This window comes from Kogia breviceps, chromosome 5 (genome assembly GCF_026419965.1).
Source record: "Kogia breviceps isolate mKogBre1 chromosome 5, mKogBre1 haplotype 1, whole genome shotgun sequence".
Taxonomy (NCBI): Eukaryota; Metazoa; Chordata; class Mammalia; order Artiodactyla; family Physeteridae; genus Kogia; species Kogia breviceps.
Genome location: NC_081314.1, coordinates 102,430,165 through 102,453,570, shown reverse-complemented (window position 1 = coordinate 102,453,570; position 23,406 = coordinate 102,430,165). Strand labels below are relative to the sequence as shown.

Genomic DNA, 23,406 nt, shown 5'->3' with positions numbered 1-23,406 from the left:
AACCCATGAAAGAAAAAAATATATAAGTTAGACTACATTATAATTAAAAACTTCCAATCTGTGAAAGACACTTTTAAGAGAATGAAAAGACAAGCCACCAACTGGGAGGAAATATTTGCAATTTATATGTCTGATAAAGGACAGATATCCAAAATATACAAAGAACTCTTAAAAGTCAACAGTAAGAAAACAGATAACCCAATTCAAAATATCTGAACAGACACTTCATCAAAGAAGATATGCAGATGGAAAATTATCATATGTCCTCATGGGTCTGCAAATTAAAACGAGGTACTATTGTACACCTATTAGAATGGCCAAAATCCAGAATACTGATAACATCAAATGCTAGAGAGGATGTGTAGCAACAGCTCTCTGTCATTTGTTGCTGGGAGTGCAAAATGGTCCAGCCATTTTGGAAGACATTTTCACAACTTCTTACAAAACAAATCATACTCTTACCATATGATTCAGGATTCTGTTCCTGGGTATTTACTCAAATGAGTTGGGAACTGATGTCCACGCAAAAACCTGCACATGCATGTTTATAGCAGCTGTATAATATAATCATCCCAAACTGGAAGCAGCCAAGATGTCCTTCAGTAGGGGAATGGATAAAAACAAAAACAAAACCAACAAAAAACAGTGATACATTCATACAATGGAATATTATTCAGCACTAAAAAGAAATGAACTATCAAGCCACAAAAAAGACATGGAGGAAATTTAAACGCAAATTGCTGAGTGAAAGGATTCAGTCTGAAAAGGCTACATATTACATGATTCCAATTATATGACATTCTAGAAAAGGCAAAACTATAGAAATAATAAAAAGACCAGTGGTTGCTAGGGACTCAGGGGGAGGAAGGAGGGATGAATTGGTGGAACAAAGGAGTTTTTTGTGGCATATTCTGTAAGATACTGTAATGATGGGTACATGACATGATGCATTTGTCAAACCCAAAGAACTATAAAACACAAAGAGTGAACCCTAATGTAAATTATGGACTTCAGTTAATAAAAAGGTATCACGATTGGTTCATCAGTTGTAATGTACCACATTAATGCAAGATGTTAATAATTGGGAAACTGTGAGGGCTGGGGAGAGAAAACATGGAACTCTGTAATTTCTGCTCAATTTTCTGTAAACCTAAAGATTTTCTAAAAAGATAAAGTCTGTTAATTAAAAAAAAATAATGAAAAGCACAAAAAATAATATGGCAAACTCTAGTCTTCCTAACATGTGGAACTGACATTTTGTATTATTGGTTTCAAGTTTTTCTTTCTTTTAAATAAAACAAAATATTACAGGTCAAGCACACCCTGACATCCCTCATTTCTAGTCTCCTTCACCCTCTGCAAAGGAAACACTATTACTAGTGCATATCCTCACTTCTATATTTTTATCTTCATATATGTGCATGGGCAATGAATTGTATTATTTTTCAGGTGTTTAAAAATAATACATAAGTTGAATCAAACTGTAACTGTTTTGCTACTTGTATTTTTCATTCAACCTAATGCTTTAAAAATCTATCCATGTTGCTAAATACAGATCTAATGCTTTTATCTTTAAAAAGATATTTTTTAACTGTAGTATCATATTCTATTATATATGTTAAATACAGATCTAATGCTTTTATCTTTAAAAAGATATTTTTTAACTGTAGTATCATATTCTATTATATATGTTACTTCATGTTATTTTTCCATTTCTCTATTGATGGATGTTCAGATTATTTCTAATTTTATGTTACCACTACCAATGCAACGGTAAATTTTAACATATTCAGCAGACTGTGTCTATGAATTTTTCTAGGGTACATAATACAAATGGAATTGCTGGATTGTGGCCAGCAATCCAATTTACACTTCTGGTGGTGTGTAAGTGATCCCATTTCCTCACACTCTCACCAACACTTAATATAATAGATCTTTTGAATTTTGCCAATCTATAGGTGAAAATTGCTCTGCTTTAAATTGAGTTTTCTTCGATTTCTAGTGAAATTGAACATCTTTTCATATGATTATCAGACATTAAGGTTTTGCCTTGTGTTGAATTGTCTGTTCTTATTCTTTGCCCATGGGAGGGGGGTGTTGGGGAGCAGATTTTTTTTCTAACTGATTCCTGGTTAAAAATGACATTCTGGCCACTCAGCCTTCATCAGTTATATCTATTGCCAATATCTTCTCGGTCGTGTGTCTTTTAACTGTATTTATGGTACATTGTGGTAGAGGTACTATAGACCCAGGGCTGGATATGAATCCCAGTTCCATTACTTACCACCTTTGTGACCATGGACATTTCAGTTCCTAACTTTGCCTCAGTTTCTTCGTCTGCAAAATCAGAGTGACAATAGTATCTACTTCAGAGGTTTCTTGTGAATAGTAAATGAGTTAAAATGCAAAGCACTTACTTGAATGGAGACTGGTAAATGGAAAGCAATCAATAAATTATTTTGACACGCGATTTTTAAGTTGTTTTTGTTGCTATAACAAAATAGATTTAAATATTTTTTGCTTTTATACATGATGGAATTTCATTTCCATACTACATAAAATACTCATGAAAAGAGTATTCAGGAATGGAATGGATCCACAAAGTTGTCAGGAATAAGCTTCTTTCAGGTTCAGTGCTCCTTCTCTTCAATATGGACCTTATAATTGAAATAGCTGCTAACCTGGCGGTCCGGTGGTTAAGACTCTCTGTGCTTCCAATGCAGGGGACGTGGGTTCAGTTTATGGTCGGGGAACTAAGATCCCGCATGCTGTGGCATGACCAAAAATTAAATAAATAAATAAAATGAAGACTATATTAATTAATTAATTATTAATTAATTATTAGCTGCTAAGGCTCCAGCCATCAAAATCATGTTCCAGGCTGCCAGGAGAGAAGGAAGGTCAGAAGTGTTCATTTTCCCTTTTCAGTTAGCTTCATTGAAGTATAATTTACATGCAATAAAGTTTATCCCTAAATTTTGTGTGTAATTTGATAATTTTTTGACAAATGTATACACTTGTGTAATTAGCTTCACATTCAATATGAAGAATAGTTCTATATGTTTTTTTTTTTTTTTTTTGCGGTATGCGGGCCTCTCACTGTTGTGGCCTCTCCCGTTGCGGAGCACAGGCTCCGGATGCGCAGGCCTAGCGGCCATGGCTCACGGGCTTAGTTGCTCCGCGGCATGTGGGATCTTCCCGGACCAGGGCACGAACCCGTGTCTCCTCCATCGGCAGGCGGATTCTCAACCACTGCGCTACCAGGGAAGCCCTATGTGTTCTTTTCATCTTGAATAGTTCCCTCATGCTCCTGCAGTCCCTTCCCCTTCTCCCTAGGGAACCACTGAACTGCTTTCTATCATGACAGTTTTGTCTTTTCTAGAATTTCACATAAATGGAATGGTACTCTTTTGTGTCTGGTTTCTTTCACTTAGCACAATGCTTTTGAGATTTATCCAGTAATTTCAGTAGTTCGTTCCTTTTCATTTAGAGATGTATCAGTTTGTTCACACATTCACTGGTTGGTGAGCATTTGGGTTGTTTCCAGGTTTTGGTTATTATAAATAAAGCTGCTATAAGCATCCATGTAAAAATCTTTGTGTGGACATAATTTTAATTTCTCTTGGGTAAATACCTAGAAGTGGAATTGCTAAGCTGAATAGTGAGTGTATGTTTCACTTTATAAAAAGTTAAAAAGTGACAAACTGCTTTCCATTGGGGCTGTACCATTTTGTGTTCCCACCTGCAGTGTATGGGGTCCAGTTGTCCACATTCTTGCCAACATGTGGTATTGTCTTTTAAACTTTGGCCATTCTAGTGGATATGTATTGGTATTTGTTATTTTAATGAGCATTTCCCAAATGAATAATGATATTGAACATCTTTTCCTGTGCTTCTTTGCCAATTGCATACATAAGTTTTAATTTTTGACAGATGACTAGACCTTTGTCAGATGAAGTCATTGCAGACTACTCAGGCCAGCTTTCTTCTTTATTAGCAGCCCTGTGCATTCTGACTTTGACTACAGTAGTAGTAAATAAATACTCTGGCTACGTGCAGAGCTTCACCTCCTTTACATGTGCTAACAACTCAATGATAGACAGTCACAGGAGGAGCCCTTTCCCTGTAGTGATAAACCTCCTCAAATGTACCTGATAAAGACTATTTGATAGGACTATTCAGAAACCTTTTCTAGTCTCTGCCCTTACCTATGAGGAGGCCACATTTAAATCTGAGCGTCTTAGTGCCCCTTTGCTTGTCTCCACATACTCTAAGACTTTGGTTCTCAAAACTCAAGAATACATAAAAATCGACTGGTGAGTGCTTGTTAAAAATGCAGACTTCTGGGGCTTCCCTGGTGGCGCAGTGAGGATCTGCCTGCCAATGCAGGGGACACGGGTTCGAGCCATGGTCCGGGAAGATCCCACATGCCGCGGAGCAAATAAGCCCGTGTGCCACAGCTACTCTGCCTGCGCTCTAGAACCTGCGAGCCACAACTACTGAAACCTGTGCGCCTGGAGTCCGTGCTCTGCAACAAGAGAAGCCACTGCAATGAGAAGCCCGCGCACCTCAACAAAGAGTAGCCCCCGCCCGCCGCAACTAGAAAAAGCCTGCACGCAGCAACGAAGACCCAGCGCAGCCAAAAATAAAATAGTAAATAATAAAAATAAAGACTGGGCCTCCCCCTGCCAATTGATTCAGTAGATATGAAGTGAGCCTAGGAATCTGCATTTAATTAGCCTCTCCAGCTATTTCTTTCTTTTTTTTTTTTTAATGAAAACTTATTTATTTATTTATTTTTGGCTGTGTTGGGTCTTTGTTTCTGTGCAAGGGCTTTCTCTAGTTGAGGCGAGTGGGGGCCACTCTTCATCGCAGTGCGTGGGCCTCTCACTGTCATGGCCTCTCTTGTTGTGGAGCACAGGCTCCAGACGCGCAGGCTCAGTAGTTGTGGCTCACGGGCCTAGTTGTTCCGCGGCATGTGGGGTCTTCCCGGACCAGGGCTTGAACCCGTGTCCCCTGTATTGGCAAGCAGACTCTCAACCACTGCGCCACCAGGGAAGCCCTCTCCAGCTATTTCTGATCCTGGTTGCCATCCAGGCCAGGGTTTCAGGGAGGTGAGGTCCCAGGCAAGAGCTCATCATTCATTAGCTATTTATTGAATGCTTACTAGGTTGAAGTATTATAGGGGATATGGCCCTTGTTCACCAAGAGTTTACATTGAGGGGGGAAATAAGACTTGAATGCAGATAGGGTAACAGCTGCTTGCTCTCCAGGTTAGAGTCAGACTGTTATTTCTTTCTTGCTCACATTTCCCTTTGTGCAAGCCTCACGTTGGTTTAGAATAATTTTTTCTAACTTATTTATTCACTTTTCTCTCTATCAGATTGTGTATTCCTTGAGGGCAAGTGAGCTTCACTGTTGACCTGAAGCATTTTTTTCCATCAGCTTTTCCTATTCCTATAACTGATTTTGGCAATGACTTCAAACTTAACACCTTAGCAGTGACTCCAACCTTAGCACCTTGCTTGAGACACTGTATGTTACAAAATGGTTTGTCTTATCAATGATGCTTTATTATGTTACTGCTGCCATAACCATTCCCTTTGTTGTCTATCCATCTTGATGGCCTGGAAGAGAGATAGCAAAGATCAGACATGCTCCATTGGCTTTGGTTTTCACAGCAGGTGGGACATGACTGTGGTCATGTGGGTGAGATGTCAAGGTGAGTCTCAGGAAATACTCTACAGCACAATGTTTGGACTGGAAGTTAGGATGTTCAAAAGGGTGTGGTCCTTAGATTCACGTTTATGCAGGCATTGTGACATTCTGAAGACTTATTTGCTCAAGTTCAAGCTGGAAAGATATGAGCACATAAGTTAAGTCTCCAAGGAGGAAGAGTGGGCAGTTTTAGATTTAGACCAGTCATATCTACTTTTCCTTCCTGAGACTGGAGCGACTGTAAATTCTCTTCTGGCAGAAGAGAATTGCATTAGACTTGACACTGAGGAAAGTGTGAAGGTAAGGATAATTTAACTAAGAAAAGTCTTTCAAAACAGTTGAACTTTGGGAGAGAAAGAACTGGTATGGAATGATGGAGAATCAAAACAAATTAAAGCTATATATGCTTGTATACACTTTGCTTTGAGAATTAAGGCAAATGGTAAAGTGAGCTCAAGAAATAGCTCAAATTGGTTTAGTGTATTGGAATATATAAATATCTTGAAGTATGAGTCACTAATTAAGATTTAGGAATACTTTATTTTGGTGCTGGCTCAAGATGAAGTTTTAGTCTAAGTTTTTTTCCATGGTATTCATTTTATATTGAAGTTAGATATTTGTTTGAGATTCCAACAAGTGAATTGTAGGATTTCTTTCTCTGGGCTATTTTGAGTTCTCTCCTCTTTCTGTACACAGGTCTGGCTTTTGGTTTAAGTGGCTTTGGTTAATGGGAATTAACACCTAACACCTGATTTAGATCTTGAGATTTGTCCAATATCATCCCCAAGTGCTACAGTTTAAAAATATTTCCCTTTCAGGTGGTGAGTGAGTGTGTGTGTATGTCAGGGGGTGGTCAGAAAAAGGGAACAAAGGAGGGTTTTAGGAGTTGCTTCTTATCTTAGCCCAGAGGGTGATGGTTGGTGTCATTAGGAGCAGAGGGATTTTTTAGATGGGGAGGAGTAGAATGGCAGCTGAAAGCCGTGATTGAATCTTGAAGCCCATCATTTTAGGCCTGCGTGAACCTCTTTCCCCGCGAGATTACAAATGGTGCGATTAAGCAGGGAGGGTGTTGAGGAAGGACGTTGCGGTTTGCTATCCTGGTGATTTTCCCTGGGGTTTCTGCTGTCTGGCAGGTATGTTCTGCTTTGTGGAAGAGGAAAGCCCTGTGTTCTCCTTCCAAGGGCAACGTGTCTGCTTTTTGCATTGAGATCTAATTAAACTCTGGACTACTATGTTTTTATAAGCAGTGAGTTGTACCTGTAGGCAATAGAAAAACAGGTAACAAAAGACAGATATACAGAGAGTGGTGTTCTAGAAGTTGAGTGAAGTGATGTTTGAGGATTTGAGTGATTTTTTTTCTCTCCACAGTGGAAGTGAAATCAAGTGAATGCCATTTTGTTGCCAGGAGCAACTGGGTCTGCTTGGTCCCTTAGCCAGGGAAATATAACAAGCTGCTTTGACTTCATTTTGTTTGGGTCTTTTGAACAGAGAAAGATTGGAAGCATCAGAGTGTTTCAGATTAAAAGGCTAAAGATACAGAAGTTCTGTAACTGATATAAGAACAAGGAGTCATTTCTTATCCCACTCTGCTCATCTCAAAATCTTTCAACTATTCCCCATTGCCTCCCTATCACATCCCAATGGGCTGTGCTGAGATATATTGGTCCATTCAGCCTTTGGGGGCAGCAGGAACCTGTTAGCTGGTCATAGAGGTGGCTTTGGCCTAGAGCTGCACAATTCAGAAATTTTCATGTTATCTCCAAGATAGGTAATATGTTTCACGTGTGTGTTCAAAGTATTTATGAGGTAAAAGTAAACATTTAAAAGCAACCACAGTTTTGGTAACTCTGTTTTGGAATTTTCTTCCTTTTTTTCATATAGCAGAAGCCTTAAAAAAAAAAAAAGGACCAGCTCCTAACCTCTGAGAAACCTCAATTACCTGCTTCACAGGCTTTCACAATATAGTGAAATTTCACAGGCTGATGGAGAAGGCAGACTTCCAGTAACTAATCACACAAAGAATTCATTCAAGTAAGAACTGGGTGCTTTGAGAAGGTATAAGAGTGGTCCTCTCCTGTCTGGGCCATCAGGGAAGATTTCCCTAAGCAGATAAAATTGAAGAGGCTAGGGGAAGTCAGCCAAGTTTGGGGCAGGAGAGGGTTGACATAAGGAAGCAGAGGCAGTAAGTCTCAATAACCAATTAGTCTTCAGGGACATAGGTGGACTTTAGGATGACTTTCACATTTGGGGTTTCGGCAAGTGGGTGAATGGTGGTAACTGGAGGAAAAATTATTTTCTGGTAATGGATGGGTAGATAAGATGATTAGTTCAATGGAGGTGTTGTATAAATATGTGATCTTGTATTATAAGAAGGGCTTAGTTACTCTTGTTAAGTTGGAACTTCACAGTGTATAAGGCACTATATAGGTCCAGTGGGGAATAGAAGAATAGATTTATGGTCCTTGCTTTCAGGGAGCATATTCTTTATTTGCAGTCAAGGAGTTAAATAACCCCTAAATATTCTAGTAACACTCTAAGACAACAGCAGGAGAAATGTTATAGGCAGTACACAAATGATTGCTAAGTGAATTGTATAGGTGCTTCTTGCTTTTCTGCAATTGGTATCCAAGTAGAATTGCTCATCTGGTTTTACTCTTGTTTTACTTTCATAGTTTGAGATGGGTTGAGGATAGCATGAGCTTGTTTAATAATACTGTGGGTTATTTGCTTTGGAATAACTCATTTTAATTTTAAATTTGTCTCATTTTACAGAAGAGGAAACTAAGTCATGAGAGGTTAAATAACTTTCCCAAAGTCATGTAGCTGGTAAATGGTAAAGTTGGGATTCAGATCTAGTCAACCTGAATCCAAAGTCCCCTCTCCTCAGTTTTTAAAAAATCCTATTCTTTTTTTTTTTTTTTTTACTAAATATATCCCCTGTCTAATTTTAGACATATATATTGTTTCTAATTTGGTGCCTGTATTTCTGGTTAGATCTTTAGGATAAAGTCCTGGAAGTGAATTTCCTATACCAAGGAATGTAAAATTTTTAAGGTTCCTTAGAACATATCAGATTCTTTTCCAGAAAAGTTCAAAAAATTTATAGTCGAGATGTACTTTTCAATCCCATGTAGAAGCATTTTTCAATTTCACGTGGTTGTCTAAGCCAAGACAAATAAGAGGACTCAGTAACATTATGATAAAGATGGTGGTTAGAATAATGAATCACAGAATCTGTTAGAGCAGGAAGGAACTCCAGGTGTCATCTCGGCCACCTCCTCCTTCTTTATTAATTAAGAACCAAAGCTCAGAGAGCTTAAGGGACATAGTCCAAACCATACTTCTAGAGTCAGAGTTAGGATAAGAAGCTGCTCTTAGCACTGTGTGATACATTGAGTCAGAGTCTCTTGGATGGTATGGATGATTCAGGGGTGTGCTGAAATGTCCATCTGGGGTCTCAGTTGGAGATTTAAGAGACTTTTAGTGTTTGAATCAGCTTCATAGTCCCCCCTTGAAACTTCACAGTTGTGTCAGAGGGATGTGGAAGTAACTCAGAGGGATCTGCCCTAGATTGAGAGGTCCACTACCCACCCAAGGAGATAAAGAACTCTTCTGGGCCAGGGGGAACCCTGAAATCCCCTTTCATGAGTTCTCCTGCATCTGGCCTACTCTGAACCACAGGGATGATTCTGAACTCCCTTTTTGTTATTTTGTAGATGGCACAATATGTTTGAAGAAAGGGCTGCTCACATAATTCAAAACTGTTTTTCTATAGCACTGACCAAAAAAGAGGAGGATATTTCTGTTTTTTATTGCTCGATCATGTAGCAATAGTGTTAACAGAATTTACAAATTGATTTGGCTTGGTATCCCTCTGGATAGGCTGGGTTAAGCTGTTAAACCTCAACATTTTAATGACTTAACACAATAAAGGGTTGCTTCTTGCAAAAATCTGATGCAGGCTGGTTGACTGACTTCTACGCTGCTGATATGCCATGCCAAGGTTGCCAAAGCATGGGAAAAGAGAGTTAAAGGAGCCATATAGTCTCTTAACTGACTCAGCCTGGAAGTGACAAATGCCACAGTCCATTGGCCAGAACTAGAAATGTGGTTCTGATTCAAATGGAGAAGAAGCTGGGAAAAGTGCGTCGAAGAGTACACAGATACTTGATGAGCACTAATGGTCTCTTCCACACACTTGATGCTTGATACTTTGAAATTACCTACTTAAAATTTTTTGTAGGCAATTTCATATCTTTTCAAGTTTTAAGCATAAAGGTAAAACTTTCCTGTTACTTTCTTTTAAATATGCTTAAAGTGTTAAGTGTTGGTTGAGTACACACTATCTTTTTTTTTTTTTTTTGGGGGGGGGGGCCTCTCACTGTTGTGGCCTTTCCCGCTGCGGAGCACAGGCTCCGGACGCGCAGGCTCAGTGGCCATGGCTCACGGGCCCAGCCGTTCTGCGGCATGTGGGATCTTCCCGGACCAGGGCACGAACCCGTGTCCCCTGCATCGGCAGGCGGACTCTCAACCACTGTGCCACCAGGGAAGCCCCACACTATCATTTTTAATAAATCTTTTGAGCTCCCTGTTAAAAACAATGAAACTTTTCAAAAATAGTTGTGAGATTTAGGTAAGTCATTTCACTTCTTTAAACCTGAATCTCAGTTGAAAATGTGACTTAACCCCTCATTCATGGGTATGTTGTGAAAATTAGATTAGAGATCACATGTAAAACACTTGACACAGTGCCTAGAACAAGGTAAGTGTTCAACGAGTGTGGATTTTTCCTCTTTTTGGTATTGTTGATATTGTAATGGATCTACCACTGTCGACAGTAATACTGGATCCTCTGACTCAGAGGTGTATCCATCATCATCAGAAGATAGTGTACTTTACAGGAATAAGTGATGTTTTGGCCAAATTCTGGAAATGAAATGTCTTCATATTCTATATGTTCTTATTTTGGTAGTCATGGGGAATTTCAAAGGCCATGCTCTCCCTGGAACCTTCTTCTTTATCTTGGGGATTTGGTGGACAACAAAATGCATTCTGAAATATGCCTTCAAAAAGCACAAGCGGACTTCCTACCTTGATTCCAAAGTATTATTCCATCGAGTAGAAATTTTGGAGGGAATCATAATAGCTGGAATGGCTTTAACTGGTGAGTGACCCTCTTCTGTGTTCTGTCTGCTTTTTGGGGTATTTTCACATGCAAAGAGAAGATTCAATATCAAAACAAGAAACTGCTAAAATAAAATTTTTATTCAAAAATACCCCAATACATATTTTAATTCTAATTTCTATCTGATATAATTTACTAGAAGGTGATACTTCATGTTTATACAAAGGGCTATTCCTTAATGAGTTAGTCATAGCAATTAACTTGCCTGCCCATTCAAGGTGAATTTCCTTTATAGAATTAGTGGGAGCCTTTAAAATAATTTTATATCAATTATTCTGATGCCTGAAAGAGTAAACTGTATCGGAAACCATTTTTCAAAATGACACCAAAATAATCAAATGATTATGGGAAGGCTTCAATAATAAATCATTGCTGATAGGCTGTCCAGACGGTCAGGCTGAAGAAAACTTACCTCCTGCGCTCATCCTCTTTGTGTGATTACTAAATTAGAGAGGGAGGTTGGGCCAGATGATTGCAAGGCCTTTCCATTGGCTCTATGATTCTGTAAAAATGTTCTGTGTTTTTAAAGTTCCACTTCAGCCTTTCCATTATGAAAGGGAAAACTTCCTAATTTTCCTTTGGATTTCTTCATGCTTTGTTCATGGTGATAGGTCTTTACCATGGCCATACAACCACAGAGCAACCATTTACAAAGAGAGGAATTTTGTTGCCAGATTCTATAGATTAATAAATAAAGCAGCATCTAGCATTTTAATCCTGAACCAAGCACAACCCCCTACCCAAAGACATAGTGTGTAAGAAGGAAGTAATCAGATGCCATAGAACTAATCTCACAAATCTAAATCCAAAATTACTCAGAATTTATCTAGTCATTAGATTAAAACAGGAACTAAGACCATCAGTGGAACTGATCAGGGAACTCAGTGGAACTAAGATCATTAGCTTTGAAGATCTGAAATAGCTGTTTGACTAAATTGGCTGTCTTTGACTAAAAGTGATTATTTGAAGCTCTAAAACCAGTATTTGAAGCTCTAAAACCAGCCTAAAGAACCAGTGCTCAGCTGTTAGGGAACAGCCCCGAAAGATGAATCAATGTCATAAAAGGACACTATATTGGACTAAGCAGTAAGCTGATCCTTCTGTATCTTCCTGCTTTCTCAATAAAGTTATGGAAAGTTTACTTAAAGTGTGATATGTCCCTCCGTAGGCATGCTTGGAGAACAGTTTATTCCTGGAGGACCACACCTGACCTTATATGACTACAAAGAGGGCCAGTGGGTCCAACTCCTGGGCTGGCATCATTTTACCATGTACTTCTTCTTTGGGCTGCTGGGTGTGACAAACATCTTATGTTCCACCATCAGGTCACTTCCTGCCTCCTTTACCAAGTTAATGTTAGCAAATGCCTTATTTGTGGAGGGTAAGTATGAGTATTTTCGTATACCTTTCACTATTATTGGACATTTATCTAGCCCTTTACAATAATACTCCTTGAGTGTCCTGGTGCAGCCTTGATCCACAGGGCCATCTGTTTGGGTCATGGTGAGCTATTGAGATGTCCTAGACAGGATGCCCAAGTGTTTCCTTCCCTACTGACTCATTTAGTACAGCTGGACAAGCACAGTCATTCAATGTGTTTTATTCACATTTCACATCTGTCTTAAAGAACCACCTACCATGTTATTTATCTCTGGTTTATCCTGGAGATTATCATTATTTCCATCTTTAACATGTGAAACTGAGCTCAGAGTAGTGAAGCATATATATCCTCAAATGAGGAGACCACTCACAGCAGAGTAGCTTCCATACCTACAAACTAGCCTTTTTAATATTGATATAGTAAAACTCCACCATTACATGATAAGCAGGGTCCAAAAAATTCAGTCACAGAAAAATGAGGGCGGTCCTAACATTTTTTGTTCAGTTGGCCTCCCTGTTACTATATAAGGAAACACTGAAAAGAAGTATTTAATGATTTGTTTTCATTTATTTCATATGTAAAGGATAGATTTATCATAGAACTGAAAAAGCCCCCAGTTATCAGGAGGCAGTCATTTCCTAACGTCCACCTTGCCTCCCACATCTAAAGGTAAGAGCTTTTGTCAAAAGCTCTTTGAAAACAAGAGCTAGATAAAAGTTGGACACCAACAACTAAGCATGATTCTCATTATCTCAGGATGTTACCATATTTTGAATGAACATCCTTTCCTCCTCATCCAAATGAAAAGAATGAAGCTGAAGCCGGAATCTGTCCATGGGATTAAAAAATGTAGCTAGATACTACTTCTTGGGAGCTTGCAGAGAATCTTGCCATACCCATCAAAGTACACTTTTATGATTTGTGTATATATCTGCTGCCTCCAGTGGACTGAATTCCTTAAGGCGAGGCTTTGTCTCATTCCTCTGCCTATTCACCCTAACTCCTGCTGCCCTACTCTCATCATGCTTATTATTTATCCTTTTGCATAAAAGGTGCTTTGAAATATAGTTGGTGGAAAATGTCATGACGTATTGGAGGAGAGAATAAAGGTTGGGGAAGGGAAAAGGAGATTTCAAAGATTCCATCCTAAAGAGGTAGTGGTGACTCCAAAAATGGTAGAGGTTTCCATTATTGTGTGTCCGAAATGTGTGTGTTTGTAAAGTTGTGTGGAGAGAGAGAGAGAGAGAGAGAGAGAGAGAGAGAGAGAGAGAGAGAGGGAGAGAGAGGGAGAGAGAGGGAGAGAGAGGGAGAGAGAGGGAGAGGGAGGGAGAGGGAGGGAGAGGGAGGGAGAGGGAGGGAGAGGGAGGGAGAGGGAGGGAGAGGGAGGGAGAGGGAGGGAGAGAGAGAGAGAGAGAGAGAGAGAGAGAGAGAGAGAGAGAGAGAGAGAGAGAAACAGTAGGTAGTTTCATTGAAAAAGGCAAACTATTTTTCCTCCCTGTATCAGGTTTTGTCTTCTACAATCACACTCATGGTCGGGAAATGCTGGACATCTTTGTGCACAAGCTTCTGGTCTTGGTCATCTTTTTGACAGGCCTGATTGCCTTCTTGGAGCTCTTCATACTGACCAATATAACTGTGGAACTTCTGAGGATAAGCTTTTTCCTACTTCAGGGAAGCTGGTTCTGGCAGGTGAGTTGGGCCTCCAATTAATGTACCTGGTGTCTCCAATGATAACCTTCTGTCTTTGATTGGTGGGTGTTTTGCTCTAGAACCCAGAGACTTCCTTCTGATGTGCTGCTGGTAGTGAGAATGTGGACCTTTGAGAGGTGATGTTTCTTTGAGTGGCCCAGTGGCCCTGGTGGGAGCGGTGATAGAGCAGCAGGGAAGGAGGTTGGGTGTGTACATTTTCATCACACACCTGAGTATCCATTTTGTAGGAACTCTGAGCCAGTGCTTTTAGCTGGAAGCAGTTCCTGATGCTAAAGCAGCTTAAAGCCTAATGGGTAATAAGTTCAAGAAACATATGGAAGGCAGGAAAGGGAGGAAATTATTATGAATTGAGAAACAACTGTGTGCCAGCCACTGTATGGGACTTTTACACACACATTGTTTCATTTTGTCCTCATGATGACTTGGACGTTAGATATTATCATCCCCAATTTACTAACAAAGAAGACTCAGAGAGACCAAGTTACTTTCCCAGGATCACACAGTAATGGAGCTAGCATTTAAATGTGGGTCTGTCTGACTCCAAATCCCAGGCACTTTCCATTTTACTGTTGATTCCCTAACGTTGGAGTGTTGAAAACATGTATTCCAATCAGTGAACATATACTTTATAGAGACTGATAAATCATAATCCAACATACATATATAGATATAAAGAAAGTCTGGGATGAAAGGTGAATGTGGTTTAATCAGGGAAGATTTCCTAGAGATTTTTAGTCACTAAAGTGCAGGGATTTGGGATGAGGAGGTTATTCCAAGGATTTGCATTTCAGCGAGGAGTGGTAAGAAAGCACTGGTAGGCAAAAGGAAGAGAAACATCATCGTCAAAGCATCATGGCTAGGAAAGATGTGATATTTAAGCTTATGGGGGACTAGAAAGGCTGTTGGAGCAGAGGCTAGTAAAGAGAGGACTAGATTCAGGGCTTATTTTTTTAAAAATTTATTTATTTATTTATTTATGGCTCTGCTGGGTTTTCGTTGCTGTGAGAGGGCTTTCTCTAGTTGCGGCGAGCAGGTGCCACTCTTCATCGTGATGCGCGGGCCTCTCGCTGTCGCGGCCTCTCTTGTTGTGGAGCACAGGCTCCAGACGCGCAGGCTCAGTAGTTGTGGCTCACGGGCCTAGTTGCTCCGCAGCGTGTGGGATCTTCCCAGACCAGGGCTCGAACCCGTGTCCCCTGAATTGGCAGGCAGATTCTCAACCACTGCGCCACCAGGGAAGCCCAGGGCTTATTTTGAAGGAAAAATGATATAGAAAAAATAACAAATACCTTATCATGTGATAAAATTGATAATCGATGAATTTAACCAGCTGGTATACAGAAGTTGTTCTGTGAGATTATTTGTCATCTGCTGAGAAGCGAAATAGAATGGCATGTAAAACATGATTATGCATTCTATATCTCTTAATTGGAATGTTTTGCTACGTACATGTATTGCCGATTCAAAACTAAAAATAAATTTAAAAAAATTTTAAAGTCATAGCTTCCGGTCAAGATGACACAGTGAGTTTATGCTTCAGTGTATCGCCTCTGCTTCAAACATATAACAATGACACATAAACTATCAAAAATACCTATAGGGGCTTCCCTGGTGGCGCAGTGGTTGAGAATCCGCCTGCCGATGCAGGAGACACGGGTTCGTGCCCTGGTCCGGGAAGATCCCACATGCCGCGGAGCAACTAAGCCCGTGAGCCATGGCCGCTAGGCCTGTGCGTCCGGAGCCTGTGCTCCGCAACGGGAGAGGCCACAACAGTGAGAGGCCCGCATACCGCAAAAAAAAAAAAAAAACCTATAAAATAAAAAAGAAATCAAAAGAAGAGAAAAGTAAATGAAAGTAAGACAGTAAAAAATACGTAGTTGCAATTAAACAACACAAACAAAAATAGGGCAAGCTGCCTGTGGGCCAGACACAGAATAGAAATGCATAGCCAGAGTAGAGCTGGGCTGCAGGCCTGCGGGCTCCAGGTCTAGGGTAGACATGGCAGTTGGTTCTTTGGCTCCAGGGCAGCTAAAAGGAAATTGGAGGGTTCCTCTTGATGTGGGGATAAAACCAGGTTCTTGGAACTCTTTTTAGTTATATGTTTACATATTTTCTACTCCTAATTGCTTTCTATCCATTTGCTCTTTCACTTTCTGATAGAGGTCTGTTAAAATTTTATCTTATAGTTATGGATTTGTCAATTTCTCCTTATTTTCATTTTTTTCTTTAATGTCATGAGGCTGTATTCTGCTTCTCCCCTTCTAGTTTTTTGAGTTGAATGTTCACTTACTTTCAGTTTTTCTTGTTTTTAAATAAATACACCTAAGGCTATAGAATTTCTTCTGTACACTACTGTAGCTACCTCCCGTGAGATTTGGTGTGTGGTAGCTTTCACTCTTGGGCAATTTTTTTTAACATCTTTATTGGAGTATAATTGCTTTACAATGGTGTGTTAGCTTCTGCTTTATAACAAAGTGAATCAGTTATACATATACATATGTTCCCATACCTCTTCCCTCTTTAGTCTCCCTCCCTCCCACTCTCCCTATCCCACCCCTCTAGGTGGTTACAAACCACGGAGCTGATCTCCCTGTGCTATGCAGCTGCTTCCCACTAGCTATCTATTTTACGTTTGGTAGTGTATATATGTCCATGCCACTCTCTCATTTGTCACAGCTTACCCGTCCCCCTCCCCATATCCTCAAGTTCATTCTCTAGTAGGTCTGCGTCTTTATTCTCTTGGGCAATTTTGAATGTTGCATTTTCTATGTGCTTTCCTTTTTAATTTATGAGTTATTTAGGAGAGTACTTTTCAGTTTCCAAAAATATTTTTTCCTCTTATTATTTATTTTCAATTCAATTGCTTTGTATGTATTCTCTTTGAAATGTGTTGGGACTTCCTTTGGGACATAGCCCGATGTTAGTTGTAGAAAATGTTCCATGTATTTGAAAAGAAAGTATATTCTGTCTTTGCTATGTTGAAGATTCTACATATATTTACTAAATCAAGTTTCTTAAAGAGCTAAATATTCAAATAAAGAAGTTAGAAAGTAAGAAAAAAGGGGAAGGCTTCCCCGGTGGTGCAGTGGTTAAGAAACTGCCTGCCAATACAGGGGACATGGATTCGAGCCCTGATCCAGGAAGATCCCACATGCTGCGGAGCAACTAAGCCTGTGCACCACAACTACTGAGCCTGCGCTCTAGAGCCCACGAGCCACAACTACCGAAGCCCATGCACCTAGAGCCCGAGCTCCGCAACAAGAGAAGCCACTGCAATGAGAAGCCCACGGGCAGCAACTAGAGAAAGCTGCGTGTAGCAACAAAGACCCAATGCAGCCAAGAATAACTAATAAATAAATTTATTTTAAAAAAAAAGAAAAAAGGGGAAACCCAAAGAGAGTTGAAGAAAGGAATAATAAAGGTAAGAGCAGAATTAATGAAATTAATTTGAGTTCATCATTAATAGTTAATGATTAATTAAATATCTTAGGGAGGAAGCTGTGGGCTGTCACAACTGAGAATAGGTTGGCTTAATTTTGTCCCTTTTGGCAGAGAAATAATCTTTTCACATTTCCCCAGAAGCTTTTCTAAGGAAGAGATATGAAGTTAAAGTCTTGGGGCATAAATCTGAGATTATTTAAAAAATTTTCCAACCATCATTATGTCTAGACTAGTATCTTTCTTCACCTGGCAGCCAGACTATAACATCTGGGACTTAAAGGAAAATGAACATTTCATCCCAATGCAAACACACACACTGGCAGGAAATGAAGCTTTAGCCATAGTACATCTCCTCCCCCGCCCCCTCCCTGTTAGATTCCTCTGAAACAAAAATGTTTCAGGGACTTAGGTGAATTTATTACGCTTCCATGTTTTATTGCTATGAACGTTTATGCCCCAAACTCCGTCTCAAGCTAATACTATTACACTGTGATTTCCTTTTCACCATATTTTTTTTCTCTCACTACTTCTCCATACATGGTTAATATTAAACACAATACTAGAACTTAAACAATATATAGACAGATTAGAGAAAAGGTACACCTAGATTCTTGGAACCATAAGTATGGAGAGGTGAACTGAATGAGGCAAGTGCTCACAGTGGCCATTTTAAAAATAACTCATCTATAAATAATTAGGTAATTGACAAACCTGGAGGGAATTCCCCTCCCAACCTATTAAAAATGGTTTATTTCCTGGGCTTCCCTGGTGGCGCAGTGGTTGAGAATCCGCCTGCCGACGCAGGGGACGCGGGTTCGTGCCCTGGTCCAGGAAGATCCCACATGCCGCGGAGCGGCTGGGCCCGTGAGCCATGGCCGCTGAGCCTGCTCATCCGGAGCCTGTGCTCCGCAACGGGAGAGGCCACAACAGTGAGAGGCCCGCGTACCAAAAAAAAAAAAAAAAAAAAGGTTTATTTCCTAAACCACATTACAGCCAAATATATTTTCTCAAAAACCTAACCATGATGCAATTTTAAAAAGAAAAAAAAATCCCTAGGGTCCATTTATTCCATGAATCATGTTTTCTGAGTCTGTGTGTGGGACAATATTTCTAAAGCTCACTTTTGCGCTTTGTCATTCCCAAATTCCCACCCTTCGTTGTCAGAGCCATGGCGCAGAGAGAATCAGGAAATGAAGAAGACACACCTGCTGCCTTTGCTTCTCAAGACTTTGGACAATTGCTTCAGCTGTACGTCCCAGCTCCACTAATTGCACCAGCAACTCCCATGATCCTCAGATCTCTAAGCCCAAACTAAACCCAGCCTTGTCTTACCTTTAAGAACGATAAAAGTTCATTTGAAAATGACAAAAAGACCCAACTAAGCAGCAGTGGTCTGAGGTCTGATATGGTAGATCAAACACTTGCTTAGGCTTAGAGTGTTGAAATAAGTGACTGGAAAATAAGAAATAAAACACTAGGAAAGTCAAACTAACCTATAGGTAATGGGCCCTGGCTGGATGCCTGTTAGAGAAGATAATTATTTACATTTTAAATGTGATACTAATAAAGCTTAAACTAGTCAAAAACAGATGTTTAGGAGTGACATACAAGATATAGCAAGAAAAAAATTCTTTTTCAGAGCTTTTTTCTTGGAATTTTATATTAGGAAGGAAATTAGGACAGCAGATGAAAGAATAGTGACTGACTTTTACATTTAAAGGAAGATTTAATGGGTTGTGGCATTATCTGGCCTTAATTTTCAGCTTTTCTAATTTACTTGGGTTTAGCCTGAAGTGACTTTCCAAATGTTTCTATGGCTTTCAGTATAATCACATCTGTTAACTCTGTTCACAGGCTTCACAGTGGCCTTCAGTCAAATATTTAGCATTCAGTATATTAGGCTCTGAGAATCCCAGTGAGATTAGCAGTAGAGGGTGCTCAAAGTTTCTCTTTTCCTGGTGTAAAACAGTAAATACTTTGGTAAAATTGATGATGACAGAAAGATTTCATTTTGGAAGCTCCAAAAAAGAGTTGTGACTATGGCATGGAGGGAGAAATCTGTGAGCCTCCAGGTCATGCAGACCTGGGTCTGAATTCTGGATCTACCATATTTATCACATGACCGTAGACTAGCTATTCTGTGTGCTTAAGATTCCTCAAATAAAAAATAGAAATGATGTCTCATGAGACTGTTGATCGAATGAAATATTCCAACCTGAAAATACCTCATGCCTTGAGGAGATGTTGTTAATTCCATAGGAAGAGGGTTGAGAAAGCTTCCAGAAGAAGGTAAACTTGAGTTGGGGTTTGAAAGATGGATGAGGGTCACCAGTGTGTCCAGGCTTGAGCTTTAGGACAGTTGATATTCTTCTGCTTATTTCAGCCTTAGCTCCTTCCTGTATTAGTGTCCTAGGGCTGCAGTCACAAATTCCCACAAGCAGGAAAACCTAAAACAATGGAAATTGATGCTTCACTGTTCTGGGAGATGGAACTAAGAATCAAGGTGGCAGCAGGTTGATTCTTTCTTGGGGGCCCAAAGGGAGAATTTGTCCCATGCTACCTTCTTAGTCAGTTGCCAGCAATCCTTGACTTGGAAGCATGACTCCAATCTCTGCCTCCATAGTCACACCTGTGTGTTTCTGTGCACCTGTGTCTTCATATGGACTTCTTATAAGGACACCCATCATTAGATTCAGGGCCAGTTCTGATCCAATATGACCTTATCTCATCTGGATGACATCTACAAATAACTTATTTCCAAATGAGGTCACATTCATAGGTATCAGGGGTTAGGGTTTCAACATACCCTTTTAGAGGGCACCATTTAACCCACGACAACTGCTAAGTCTTCCCTCTGGAAGCTGGAGCAAATTACTCCCCAAGCAGGGGTAGATGGGTGGTGTGGACGGCATTGAAGGAACATAGGTGACACTGATAGGTGGGAACTGGAGAGCTGGTCCATTGTGCATTAAACTCAACCTCCCTAAAAGGCTCTTTCTTGACCCAGAATTTCTCTGTCATCCTCCCTGAATTGATGAGAGAGGAGGACATGAGAGGCAGATTCTCATGGTCCTGACACCCTAGCTAAAATGGCTGGGCCCCTTGAACTGAGAATTGACTACATGACTTCAGTTTCCTTCTTGTCATTTCCAAACAGTGAGCACGGAGGAGCCAGCAAGTCTCGCTTTCTTCCAGGGCCTTCAGAGACCTGGGCTCTGGTCACTGGGGTCTCCACAGTGAGCTTTCCTAATAGTATATAAAGGGGTATTGCAAAACACAGATATGTCCAAACAGAAGGCAAACTAGCTGCGTGGCATTTTCCTCCTGGAGTTTCTGGATACTGTAGGTTCAGATCTCTAATCTGATGACTGATCTATCTTTTGCCGGTGGTGTTAACTCCTCATCCCTTTAGAACGTTACCATGTCCTAATTCAGAATCCCCAGCCCTTGATGGGTGAGGCACAGCAGCAATGACGCAAATACTTCTGTAACTGTTTGGAGATGGAAGGGCAGGCTCGTGCATTATTTAGGTTTCTTATCTCTAAAATAGAGACAACAAAGGGATTCTGTCTCCTGGGATGTAGAGGAGGGCAGAAAGGAGTTATTACACAGTACCTTGATAATTTCAACTCATGATATTTTGGAAAAAATTATGAATGTGAGATTGGTTAATAAATAAAATGCATAGCACCAGAGTAAAAATAAAGACCTCTGGATTGCTCCCCTTGGTCAGGCAACTACCAACCTGAATGATGAATCGATGGAGAGCACATGCTGTAGCTCATGCTTTGGAAAAAAAAATAGAACTATTTCTATTTTTAGAAATAAGCTGAGACTGCAGACTTTTGTGTGAAGTTCCCTAATTTTTTAAATGTTGAAAACTAATTCAAATTATTTTGAAAAGTGTGCAGGCCAGGCAAAGCATGTCTGTGATGCAGATGTGGCCCAGGGTCTGCCAGTCTCTAATCTGTGTTTTAAGGGTAAGACAGTACCATGTCTTCATGGGACCAACTACCATCTCAGTACTGATTGTTCAAACTGTATCAGAACTGCTGAGATGACTCACATGGACCCTGTTGTCCAGGCCACTGTCCTTCATACTGCTCCACTGAGAAAGGCTAAATGATGAAAGAGAGTGTGGGGTAGAAGAAAGAACATACAGAGTTTTGTAGCCAGACGCTCCTGGTTTGGAACCCTGTCTTACTCATTTGACCATTTTGCAATGTTGGGGAAGTTACTGAAGTCTCTTAGTTCCAGTTTTACTCTCTGTGATATGGGGATAATGATACCTTCTTCCTGGGGTTGTTGTGAGAATGAGAATTACTGTGAAGTTTATGTGCCTGAGTGTGGTTAAAGTGCCTGACACATGGCAGTACGTCTACCAAGTGGTACAAATGGCAGTTCTCCTTCCAACTAAAGGGAATCCTTTAAAATGGGAAACAGGAACAAGTGATTAAGGCACAAATCTTAGCTTTCCCCGATTTATTCACATTACTTGAAATTTCAGACAGAAATGGTTTCACTCAATATTATAAACTAAATGCTTTTTTTTTCCCCTGTAAGATTTCATTTATTAGATGTATGATCAGGAGCAAATCACTAAACCACCCAATTTTCTCATCTGGTTAAAGAGGATAGCAATACATTAACTTGGGATAATAGCACTTTATTGGGGACTTCCCTGGTGGCACAGTGGTTAAGAATCCGCCTGCCAATGCAGGGGACACGGGTTGGAGCCCTGGTCCGGGATGATCCTACATGCCACGGAGCAACAGCCCGTGTGCCACAACTACTGAGCCTGCGCTCTAGAGTCCGCGAGCCACAACTACTGAAGCCTGCGCACCTAGAGCCCGTGCTCTGCAACGAGAGAAGGCACAGCAGGGAGAAGCCGGCACACCTCAATGAAGAGTAGCCCCAGCTCACTGCAACTAGAGAAAGCCTGCACACAGCAATGAAGACCCAACGCAGCCTAAAAAAAAAGACCACATTATTGAAGGGCCATAGTAAGGAAACCTCCTAAGCACTGTAACTGACACATAGTTAGCTAATATGATAGACATTTGTACAATTATCCATGTAATTATCTTGGTTTTGTGTTTCATTTGGATCTTGAAACCTGACATCTGTTCCTCTATGTATCTACCTATCATCTATGTATCTTAATTTTTTATTGGAGTAAAATTCATATAACATAGAATTAACCTCCCTCCCTCCCTCCCTCCCTTCCTTTTCCAGTTTTATTAAGGAATAATTGATGCACAGCCCTGTATAAATTTACAGTGTACAGCATAATGATTTCACTTACCTAATGAAATGATTACCAAAAATAAGTTTAGTGAACATCCATCATCTCAAGTGGAAACAAAATTAAAGACAAAGAAAAAATTTTTCCTGTGATAAGAAATCTTAGAATTTACTCTAACTTTCATATATAACATACAGCAGTATTAATTCTATTGATCATATTGTACATTATGTTACTTATTTATTGTATAACTGGAAATTTGTACCTTTTGAGTGCCTTTAACCAATACCTCTTCCTCCCACCTTCCACTTCTGGTAACCACAAATCTGATCTCTTTTTCTTAGAGTTTGTTTGTTTGTTTTTGAATTATAATTGAAAAATAAAAATTTTAATTGTTAGTTCCTCATGCATAACATAGTGATTTGATATTTCTATACATTTCAGAATGATCACCACAATACTCTAGTTGCCATCTGTCACCATACAAAGATATTACATAATTGTTGACTATTCCCAACACTGTACATTTCATACCTGTGACTCATTTATTTTGTGACTAGAAGTTTGTACCTCTTCATCTCCCTCACTGATTTCTCTCATCCCCCCCCACCTCCCTCTCTCCTCTCTGGCAACATTTTATGCATTTTAAAGTGTATAATTCAGCAGCGTTTAGTACATTCACAGTGTTGTGCAACTATCACCTCTATTTAGTTCTAAAACATTTTCATC

At 40.0% G+C, this 23,406-nt stretch overlaps 1 protein-coding gene across 3 annotated transcripts in view; it reads left to right on the top strand.

Moving 5' to 3' along the window:
- TMEM45A (transmembrane protein 45A) overlaps positions 1-23,406 on the top strand; it is a 92,361-nt gene that overhangs the window by 53,723 nt on the left and 15,232 nt on the right. For all 3 annotated transcript variants that reach the window (XM_059064690.2, XM_059064692.2, XM_067035366.1), the window contains exons 2-4: positions 10,691-10,882; positions 12,072-12,284; positions 13,789-13,973. In XM_059064690.2, coding sequence (XP_058920673.1) covers positions 10,693-10,882; positions 12,072-12,284; positions 13,789-13,973 — 588 coding nt within the window. In that variant the 5' untranslated portion in view covers positions 10,691-10,692. The remainder of the gene's footprint in view (positions 1-10,690; positions 10,883-12,071; positions 12,285-13,788; positions 13,974-23,406) is intronic.